General features: G+C 37.1%; 1 protein-coding gene across 1 annotated transcript in view; it reads right to left on the bottom strand.

Moving 5' to 3' along the window:
• Positions 1 to 12121, bottom strand: part of TMEM135 (transmembrane protein 135) — a 159638-nt gene that overhangs the window by 122983 nt on the left and 24534 nt on the right. Inside the window, exon 4 of the mRNA XM_059838523.1 lies at positions 1490 to 1523. Within this exon, the coding sequence (XP_059694506.1) occupies positions 1490 to 1523 (34 nt within the window). The remainder of the gene's footprint in view (positions 1 to 1489; positions 1524 to 12121) is intronic.

Here is a 12121-nt window from a genome sequence, read left to right as displayed (position 1 = left end):
AGAATCTTGATACTCAGAGGTGCTGCTATTTAAGCACACCTATTGCCCCCTTCTCTTGGAAAGTCTATTCTAAAGGAGTAATAGTATGTTCAACTAAATACCACCATCCTTATATCTCTGTTCCCTGAATGAGGAATTTCTACACAGTGCCCTTCTGAATTCAAGGAAAACTTCCAAGGTGAAGATTTCCTTGCAGGAGTCAAACCTTGTTCCCATGCATTACTGGGACCCTTAACAGCTAATTAATTGAATTTCAAAAGGAGAATTTGTCACCTTTTCAAATCAGGTTAAAAACTTCATAAAGAAAAGGAATCCTAAAGGACAGAGTATGAGTCATACAAATCAGGAAGCTATAAAAGTTACAATGGTACTTCAACAATAATAAAGTGAAAAGCAAAAATTAATTTCTTCTCTTCTGAAGTCTGTAGGTTCCCCTCATGAGTCTGTCTGTAAAGACAGAGTCTATGAATACAGAACAACCCAAGACACAATTTCTGCCTAAAAGAACTTGTTAAGCACCACAGTTTGAGAGAGAACTATATAATGGGTTTGGTAAATGCATAAAGGGACTTTCCAGGATATTTACCTGCTAACACATGTCATGATATCAGCTCCTTCCAAAAGCTCTGCCCCCACAAAATACTCAGAATTATGAGTCATCAACAATGATTGTACAAGGACGGAAGAGAACCTATTAATTTTATCACCCTAATCTGTACTATGATACATTGCCTTTGTCTCACCCCTTTTAGTCATTAATCTCATCATCACCATCAGATTTCAACTCATGCACAGCTCCACTGAGGCCCCAGCAAGCTCTCTCAGTAGTCTGAACACAATTCTTGGGTTGTTTTTTTTTTGTAGTTTCTGTGACTACTTTGCAACTCAAACTGTGCAAAAACTTTACGTAATTCCTTTGGCTAAGTAAGATGTTTCCTAAAGGAGTATGATCAAGTAACAGAAATATTTTATATTTGGAAAAAGTTAATGCACAAAGCATAAGTTAGATAAATGTTATTTATTTGAAGGAGAGTAAAAGAAATATGACTCAAGATTTCAATTGACACAATCGTGGTAAAAATGTTTGCATGCACAACTGACACAAGTTGTGAAATTATTAATTGCAAAACTGAAGTATATGGTGCTGGATTTCTCATCTGCAAAATAATGATCATTTAAGTACCAGATGCTATTCTATCATGGAAGAGAAATACAAAATCACCATCTTCTTGGGGCTACAATACAAAAAACTTTGAGCATAGTACAATGAACCACATTTCAGCCTCTGCTTTACAGCTCATTCTGAAAGACCTCTGATCACAATTTGCTCATAAGGGAGTTTTAGTTATCTAATTATGCATAATTCTTAAAGAAAAATCCTGCAACAATTTAGAAATGCAATGAATCTCAGCATCTCTCAACTCTAAGCAAGACATTTCCCATGGATCTTACATGTTTTTATTCTTTATTGAAATAAAGGACTACTTACTTGATTAGCCATGTATATTGTGAGAAGACCTCTCCTATAAACAGAAAAGATAAAATAAGTGGATGAAACAAATATTTTTTTCAGACTGAAGAAAAACACTTTAATCATTAAGAATATTTTATTTAAAAACAGGATTTAAAAAACAGATTGACGGAGGATGAATCATTATCACCGTATAGAAAAATAAGTGCAAACATAAAAATAGCATCTTGATAGCACAGTATCCAAAGCAGTTAGGAATTACAGGAACCAAGTTATATATAGAAACTGGCTACTCCACATGAGTCCTGAAGCTGTCAGAAGGAGCAAAGCACCTTGAATTACACACAGCACTTATCACAACTTAAGCTTACACATGAGCCAGAACATAAGCATGCAAGCAATGACCTAAGCCTAAGTTAAATTGTGAATTTGCAGCAAAATGCTCGTGTGCTAACTTCTGTTTTGTAATTGGTGCTATGCAACTCCAGGCGCCTTAGCCCTTCTGCCTACAATATCAGGAAATGTTTTCTGCTGAGACTGATGCACAAATCTTGGCTCAAGCCAGTTGAAAGTCACAGTGCCAACAGTCCCCTGGAACAGTGGCCACCACCTTCTCTTCTAACTTTTATCTACTTTTTTTTCCACTCCTATTTTTTAATCTGTCTCAGCCCACAGCTCACACTGTTCTTTAAAGGACAAGTATAAACTTGGGCTCAAGCTCACATTTTTGTTGATTCTATTGCAGCACAAGATGAAAACTGAACTTGACTACATAGGTATGAGCTACTCCAGCAACCGACTGCACTGTACGGTCCAGATGAAATTAAAATTATTTCCTATACATCAGTCACAAGCCACTATCACCCTTGAGAAAGTGGAAGACATTACCACTGGAGGTATGCGCTGCCTGGAATTATTCCTCCTCTTCTGCAAAGATTTCATTAGAATCTGTGGGCAAAGGCTGGAACAGTTTCAGTATTCCTACTGGTCTGGTGTTCTTATCTTCTTGAGTTTACTATCAGCCTTATAGTATTTGGGATTTTTCTCAATGACTCCATGGTCTTCCACAAAAAACCTAAAAATTTTTGTGAAGGCACCACACGTTCAAATAGGTAAGTTTCTCAGTATGGAAGCTAGTTTATAACCTGAATCCATATTTTTCTCCATGTCATTTAGGATTTTTTTTTTTAATAATATTGCTACTACAGAAGGTAATATATAACTGAAGGTTTAACCCAGGCTTGTATGCTCCATTTTGTCATGACGTTTTAAATTTCTAAGCATTCACAGAGTGATTAAGAGAGACATGTGTTAACAGAACATATCCTGCTACCAGTTCAGTTAAAGAAGTGAACAAAACAAAAGCACAGATAGCAGGAAATAAATCTGTATTGCACAGCTCTCAAGCTTGATTCATCCAAAAAGTTTACTCAGTATTTACTAACCCCCATGTTTACATGTCCACAACTTTGTCAAACTACGCATCCAGATTAAGGTTTTTCACAGCAGCCATCTAAGCTACAGGGATACATTCCACTCAAAAGCTTTATTGCTTCCACATCACACTGAAGTTGTGGAAAGCAGTAACACAGCATACTGACTTCCACAAGTTGCTCTCTACTCACAGAGAAGATTTAAATTTGGCTTAAGTTCAAAACTTTGACTAGCAACATCAGTCTGTTTCAGGTTTTTTTTTTAAAAAAAGCAGAATTACAAATCTGCTCTCTGAATACCTTCTCTACCCAGTACCACCCTGTGCCAGGTACTAGAAACAAGACTCTAGCATGAAAGCCTAAGGAAAAAAAGCCTGAATCTGAAGATTTGATGAGGATGAGGCATACAAGAAAAAAAAGACAAATTGTAGGGAATATGGTCAATCAGTATTTAAGTAAAATAGCCCCTACAATTTGCAATGAAGTATCAAAATATTGTAAGACATTTCTGAACATGAAGGGGTAAAAATTCACCTGATGCAATAGATAAATTCAACTCTCAGGCTGGTCTGCAAACATTCACTGAGTCTCAGTTCACTAGCTCAAGTGATAAAACAATATTGGTGCCTCAACCCTCCTGAGCAGCAAACTGCCAGATAATACACAGTTCTGTGTACTGTAAATCATATTTTGATTTGTTCTCAAGAAAAAATACTGGATATTTCCTGTTTCTTAGATTTTCTTTTTACCCCTGTAATAGCACTACAAATTTATGATAAACATCCAAACACTCAGCCATTTGGAAACACAGAGATAAACCTACCCATAAGAGCTAACCTGGTAACTCAATTCACTTTGAGTATTCTGGAAAATGTAAGAACATCAAAAACATCCTGCAGTAACACACCCGTGAGAAGACTCAACCAGCAACTGAGCGACAGATGCAGCTTTCAGAGTACACTCTGTGTATTCACAGTTGTAGATTCTACAGTGGGCATGAAGCAGGATGGTCATTGTTATGTGCACGTAACTTACTTAGTGGATTCTCCCCTGCAATCTCTCTGTCATGCAGGCAGGGCTTTTTAGCCTCCCACTGAAATTTATTTAGTCCTTTTTAAAATACTAACAAACGAAGAACTAAATGAGTTTTAGTTTCTATTGTAGTCCCATTGGGGGTAAAATGCAACTCACCAACCACAAAGACAAAGAAAGGAAAAGGGGCTAGAGAAGAGGAAGGAAAGAACTCAGAAGCTGCAGTGCAGCTGCAGCAAGGCCAGTGTGAGAAGTAGGTGGCTGGGAGGAGACAAAATGCGCAGATAATAAATTTGTGCAAGGAAGTAACTTCCGGAACTGAAAACACAGCAAGTTGTTGGATGACATCATCTCCAATTGCCTGCAACAAACCCGGCTGTGAGGCCCAGGCTAACTCCAAGCAGAAAGAGTTTTCTTACTCCAAATTAATTCTGTGACTGTTTAAAAAAAAAAAAAATAGTCCTATGTTTCCATGGAAAAGGGAAAAAAAAGGGGAAGGGGAAAGGGAATTCTTCCTGGCCCTGTGCAAATGTGATCCAACAAGCCTAACCCAAACCTGAACTCTGCTGTTAAAAAGCAGTTGGAAGTTCAGAAAATGTTGCACTATTTTGTAGCAATGACAGCTGACAGAAAACAGGACAGAAAGATGGAGGTAGGCCAAGTAAAAGGGTCACTAGTACAACCCAAGGACTGTATTAAAACTGCAGCTGGTAAATAGGGGGAGAATATAATTAGGAAATGGTATTAGGAGAGCAGGAAATTATTAAACAATAAAAATAATTAGTCAGCCATGTCTAATCACATGCTTTGGGGAGGTTTAAAGATACTAATAAACAGCTTACATTTCACTGCTAAAGTCCCTGAACCAGCGCTGAATGCTAATCTTGGCAACACCAACACCAGCAGGTGGCTACAGCAGTGACAGTCTGGCAAGGTCACCACGGGAAAGCCCGACCAGACACACACAGATCCCTACTGCCAGCTCTTCCTCCATGGTTTCTGTCTTAGGCCATTTTCTCCAAAGCCTGCTTTCATAAATATCTTCATTGCGGCTTCCCACTGACTCCCAGTCACCTCTTCAACTGACAGTCTCTCCCATACCCAGCTCTGTTTCTAATGACATCTGTGATCCTTAACTCAGGACGGAAAAACATGAGCTAGGGGTAACCTTAAATTCAAGAGCAGTAGACCAAGGTCCATCCTACCAGTTTCTTGTACTAAAAAATATCTTACTGAAAAAATGTTAACAAGACAGGTCTCCTTCACCTGAAAAAGGAGGCTTGCATAAAAGTAGTCGTGTTTTAATTGCTCTTAAATTCAAGTCTCAAAGAGAAGTAATGTTTAGTATACTTTTCACTTTGTTTCTCCTCCTTTTTTTTCTCCTAATTCACACTTTTAAATGAATTTTCTAACATGCTTGATAGAGACCTGAGTAGGCAAAGTCTCAGAGTTTATCCAACACAGGTCACATTATCTACACCTGAATAATTTCAATCTTGCAGATTCCACATTTAAATTACAAAAGACCACAGGCTTCTAGAAGATAATTCTCTTGTTCATTTATACCTTCCTCAAAGAAAAGTTTAACTCGATAAAATTTGCTTTTTGGACAACTTGGGAACATTCAGACCAAATTATAATAGCAATAGCTCTTGAACTATGACCTATAAACCTCAACGGAGAACCACATATTTTTGTTATTGCACTGCCCAGAGGAAAGAGTCTAAAATAACTGCTAAAAACCCCAAAAAGCTACAGGATAAAAATAACAAGGAAATCTAGCAGTGTACTGGGCTGTATTACCAGAAGTTTAGGTAGGAGGTCAAGGGAAATGATCACTCCCATTTACTTGGCACTCACTGCACCACAGAGCCCCATGCCTGGTTGTGGTCCCCAATTCAAGCAGGCATTGATCAGCTGGCATGGGGGACCAGCAGCATGGCTGGGCAGACTCCCACCTGACTGAAGGAAACAGCATTTTCTCCAGCAAAACACGAGAGCACTGGAACAGGGACTCAGAGGTTTGCAAGGCTGACCAGAACAATCCCCAAGCAAGCTGGATTGAATTCAGTGCCAGCCCTGCTCCAAGCAGGAAGCTGCACTAGCTGAAGTCCCAAGACTTACCTGAGCAATTCTATTATTCTACAGAAAAAGGTGGAAAGCAACTTCAAAATATCGTCAATAATTATTTTCACTGATTATAAAATCAGAAGAGATTAAAGTGTTAAACAATCTGTTTTCCTAATGAATACAAAACACAAACTCTTCTTTAATGAATTAGCCATTTACTTAAAAGATCAAATTTGTCTTTTACGTATTTCCAATCACCACAATCACAAATACATTATTTTATGGGTACTTATCTCTACAGTTTGCACCCTAAGACAAGAATCAGTCTGGTCTCTGGAAATAGTTACATCTTTACCTCCCCTGTAACATTACCCCCTCCAATCAAGTCCCCCTCAATACCATTTCTTAAATAAGAACTGCACTTCTTCCATTTTTTCACTATGTTCCCTAAGTTTTTAATCATACTTATAGCTTTTTGCTAAAACTGTCCCACTTTTTCAAAATTCTCAAATGAAAATATAGGAAATATAAACCAGATTTAAGTTCTCCTATCTTTTGTTTAAACAAAAGTATTTTAATGTCTAAAAATCATTGGGTGCTGCTCTCAGACTTTGCATTTGCCTGTAAGCAAGGTATTTACATCTTCTTGTAAGTGCAGTAAACTCTGGAAAACTTATTTGATTGAGGCCAAAGTCCAATTTCCCTTACACGTGAGTAAAAGTTCTATTTGTGCCAATAGAAGCAGCAACTGTCCAAATCTGCATGCCAACATTGCTGAAGAATGTTTTCTTACTCAGCTTGATGGGCTATAAAATTTAAAAAATAACTATTTTCACAAGCAGCATAAGCTCTTGCTTCATATAATAGTAAATCATACAAAATACCAATCTTTAAATACAACCAAGATTGTTTTTTCCTACAAAACTCATTGCCAGTTCTCTCTCATTTATGGTTTTCCTTCAATTTATTTATGGTTTCCCTTAAATACAGAGTTGTTGCTAAGCTAAAAAAAAAAAAAACAAAAAAAAAAAAAAAAAAAAAAAAAAAAAAACAACACAACAGCACCATCCGCACACACAAACAAAAAAACCAAACCAACCAACCTTGCCAGAAGGTGGGATGAATCCTTAGAAAGTACTTATGGAAGTACTCATGGAAATTTTACCATGAATTAATTATTGCAACCACAGAAGCCCTCAAAGAAAATTTCCAACAGAAAGCACACACCTTCTCTTTTTCTAAAAAGCCACAGAAGAGAGGAAGCACATGTCATTTTTAATCTATATCTTTCTCAATGTTTATTCTTCCTTCTGAATATTTCTTTCTTTCATACATTTTGCCTTGCTCTGCCCATCTTTTGTGTCTAATAGCAGCACTCCAGTTCCTAGAATTTCCTCACAAAAAACTGGTTTTGGTGATACGAAGCTTAAGAATTGTTTTCTCTATTGCCTTGTTTCAGTTTAACCACAAACCTTTCTGAGTGGACATCCTGAAATCTAAACATTCACTGCAATTAATTAAACTTATTTGAACTACTATAACTGCTCTTTTTCACCAGTATTGTGATTCTTATGATTGCTTTTTTTTTTTTTTTTTGTCTTGCTCAAAACTAAAGGGGAAATCAGCTAGCTAGTCAGAAATAACAGGAAATAACTACAGCAAGCTGAATACCACTGTGTACAGAATGAACACAAAATGACTGAACAGGCACCTCCGTCAGTGAGAACAGCCCTAGGTGTGAGCTATAAGAGGGAGACCCCAAATTCACCCCCAGGGCAAGGGACACACCAGGGCAGTTACACCCAGGCCCCATCCCTGCAACAGCTGCCACAACCCAACACCAGCAGCAGCAGTCAGCAGCACAGGGGGATAGAAGGAGCCTGAAGATGGATATAGCACCATGTTAAAAATCTTCATGCATGCAATTAAGAGAACAGGTTCTCTGATTAAACATCTAATCGATGGATTATATTTCTCCACATATGCAATAAATTTAAACAGCTGGTGGGGTAAACACCCACAAAATAAAAATATCCAACTCATTGCTAGGAAAAGAGCAGTTCTGCCTTTGCTATAAAGCTTTCTAACTTCATCTCCAGACCAAAACTTCAAATTCCTGATATCTGTTTTTCAAAAGCTCTCCATGGTGACAAACCAAGATGACTTGACACAAGAAGAAGCAGGTACTAGAGTCAAACTCACCTTTCCTTTTAGCCTGTACAACAAAATCTGAACTCCACATGACTTTTTTCACCACTTTTTCCATAAATTCATTATATTAGTTCCCTACCAAATCAAGTCTGAATTTTATATGAATGTCACTGTTCACTGAATCTGCTGCATATTCTGACACTTATCACTGTATTTTAACTATGTATTATTATTTTTTACAAGTCTAAGAAATCACAAATAAAACTACTTTTACAAGAATCTCTGGATTCAAAGGCAGATATGGGGTGGAATGTTAAACAAAGGTAAAGAGTATAAAACTTTTGCTGTACTCACTTATTACAGCTAAACAGTAATTTTTAGTGATAAATATTTTCATATATATGCATATATAATATAAATCTACATAGATTTTAATTACATATGTATATATATATATATATATATATATATATATATATATATATATATATATATATATATTTTAGTAAATGGCAAAACTTAAGAACATTGGTCCTCTTTGAGTTTAAAAGAAAAAAGAAAGAACAAGAAAGATTCAAAAAGAGTTAACTTTGGCTTTAATTTCTGAACATAAACTAAGAAGCTAACATAATAGTTTGTAATGACTCCCCAGACAGGACTCACAGTCTGCAAAAACAGGAAGAATTCCTCCCATCAGCTTCAATCCCTTCCCCCCCACTGTAAAACACCCCTTTATAACCTGCACAATTAAGTCAAATACACAAATCACAGGTTTCCCTGAAATGAAAGAAGTTAAAATGAAGAGGTAAGAGGTAGGGTTTTCTCTGCTTTACAGCAGCTTGACACCACAAGCAAACCCAGCATAGATGTGGAATTGTGATTGCATCCCTGTAATAACACAAGCACTACAGATTATGTTTAGGGTATCGTTAATCTCTCACACCCACCAATTTCCTACTGACAGCTGGAGGTCAGCAGCAAAGTCCTGGTGCAAAAGTTCACTTAAAATCAGCAGGAACAGAGAAGCTTTCAAAATAATGATGAAAATTATGAAAACAGACCTAAGCAGTGAATTTTCAAAATAGAACATGGTAACTTTTTAGCTTAGTAAAGACCAGTAGGTAAGTCTTTAGCACAAAAATAATGTTCAGAACTTCATCCCAAAAACATATATAGTTTAAGGACTCATGACCCAGTTTTTTTTAAAGGAATTTCCTTCAATATTTTGGGTTGTTTAAAGTGGGAAATTGACACTTTGCAAGCTGGAGTAATTGGAATTGCTCAAAACTAAATCAGTAATTCTTGCTTGGAGCACATTACATGTTAAGCAAAATGGTTTTATGCAAATACTCAGAATTTGTTGTTCTTAAAAGGAAATAAAACAAACTCAACATGTTCTATGATTTGAAAACATGCCAAAGAAAGGGTATGAGAAAACTGGAATGGGAGAGAAGCCAAAAATAAAATATATCTACAGTAATACATTCCAGTTAAATTAGTACCGATAATTCCTACAGAGTTTCCAGAAAGTGCAACACAAGATAACATCTATAGTTCAATTTTTTAAAACTCCTTTATGCTCTATTTTATAAAGATTTTTCGTTCACTATTCCCTCCCTCTTCCTTCTCTCTGAATTTCTCTATGATATCTACAGAGCAAAAACAAACGTTGACCTACAGAGGGGAAAAAAAACCTCTTAATTAAAGTGTGATTTAACCTCACAAGATTCCATGAAGAGATAAAGAGATTCCAAAAAGCTTATTAGTATTATAGAATGACTGACCGGGAGATAACAGAAGAAAAACAAATTAATCAAACCTCAAGAAAATAAATGAAGGGTTTCAGGATTTTTTAAATTATTCACATTCTTGGTACAGAAGGTCTATCTAGTGTTAAGTAAGGCCCCAAATAACAATTTCTTTGGACTGTTGATAGTAACACTGAACTGTTTTTAATCAGCTCAGTCAATCACAAAGAAAACACTTGCTTCTTTCTGGGCATGGGCTGTTTGGCCACTCTGTCTGAAAGGTATGACCATAGGGCACAAAAGCAAATACTTCTAAACAAAACTGCTTTGGAGACTTGCAGCAGCAGCAGGTCATTGTTTAATGTATTCTGTTGGCAATCACTACCACTCCAAAGTAAAATACAACACTATGGACAGAACGGTTAATAAAAATTAGGAAGAGCAGGACAGGGCATGGAAAAAATTCAGAGTTGAAAATATGTCCAGTATTCACTGGCCTTGGACATATACTCAGTGTATTTTGAGAGTGAGAAGGCAGGAAGGAGAAAAAATTTGTCACATAAGGTCACTCCTTCAGTTGACAGCTTGGGGCTGTCCCAATACCAGCTGAAATTTATCCAGTATTTGACCTATTATTCTCAACCTCTACCCTCTAGCCCTCCTCAAGTAAAGAGCCCTTCAACCACACCCTACCTGCATATCCCAAAACCAGCTCACAGCAGCTGAGCAAGAAGTTTACAAGTCAGCTGACAAGTTTTTTGACAAGCTGCTCAAATCATCAGTTATTTAATCTATTTCAAAAGACTTAAGCAGCCTGATACTGTTTTTCAAATCTGCTACACTAACAGCTATTGTAGTGTTTGCATGTTTAGAACTAATTTTCTCTTTAGAGTCATAAGGTTTTCATGTTACATTTGTGATAGGATTATACTGTTAGGAAAGCACCTGAAACAATTTGTAAAAAAAAGAAAGCTATTTGATTTGACAAGTCAATCTAACTCCAACAAGTAACTAAGTATTGAAGCTTTTCACATGGTGTGACTAACTTCTAAATGCCCTTGTATTCAGCAACAGCAGACTAGCACTTCCAAGGGAAATAGCGTATGGAGTTAGACTTGTCAACATACAGTGACATTTGCTTTTTCCCCTTCCTTTAGACCCTCTAATGACAGCCTAATAAGTAATTTTTAAAACAGGCTTTAGATCCAATTAGGAACTATTCATTTCATCACTCAGAAGACAGATGAAGAATGTGCCTACATCCATAATGGGGGTCCCACAAGGGGTCCCAAGGAACAGCAGCAGCAGAAATCAATGTGAACCTTCTCTAGAAAGGCAAGCAAACCACACAAAGTTTGACTGAGTGTCATTTCAACACATCCCTATTGACTGAGAAGCCAGTGTCTGGCAGGACATCAATACTGGATGATGAACTGTGCCAGATACTCCAGACAGACGTTAATGAGACATTTCACCTACCAAAGAGAGAAATAAACCATTGCCAAGTTCAGTTTGAACCTACTATTTTCTGGCATTAAGCTCAAACATCCAAACTGCCAACAGTTGATATTGGAACATTTTTGCTAGTTCCTCAGTCCATTGCTCAGAAGGAATGAATAACAGACACTGAAGAGCTTAAAAGGAAAAACATATCACTGAAACAGCAAGATGGAGCCCATATAAATTCCTTCACGTAGATCAAATTATGCTGTACTACCTGACAGTCCATATTGTTTCAGTCTTTCACCAAAGCCGGAGTAGTCTGGATTGCAATAACAGGTAATGGCCCAAATTCATGAAACCTGCTTAATACCAGGCTTGCCTTGGACACTGTTTGGTCCTGCTTCTTAGACAGACTGTCTTTAGGAGAAGGTTTTAATGGCATACACTCACTTTATCAAAAAAGATTCAATCTGGAATAGAGGTCATTAGATTACAAGAAACACTACAACACACAGTGTTTTATTTCCTTACCAAATGAAATAAAAACATGTCATTTTTTGTCCCAGGATGTGGAGGGGAGAGGCCAGGAAGGGGAAGTAAGATGTTTGACCTAAGAATAGTGCTGTAATCTTTGCCACAGAAAAGCTTTGTGCGATTACTATAGCAAATCATTACCATTCTAGGTCTTTACCTCCACACTTTTCCTGCTGCAGGAGCTAACCACGACCTTAATTCCTTGGGAACAATGAGGGTCCAGAAAAGACAGTTCTTTT

Source organism: Haemorhous mexicanus, chromosome 2 (assembly GCF_027477595.1).
Source record: "Haemorhous mexicanus isolate bHaeMex1 chromosome 2, bHaeMex1.pri, whole genome shotgun sequence".
NCBI lineage: Eukaryota > Metazoa > Chordata > Aves > Passeriformes > Fringillidae > Haemorhous > Haemorhous mexicanus.
This window is presented reverse-complemented; position numbering and strand designations above follow the sequence as displayed.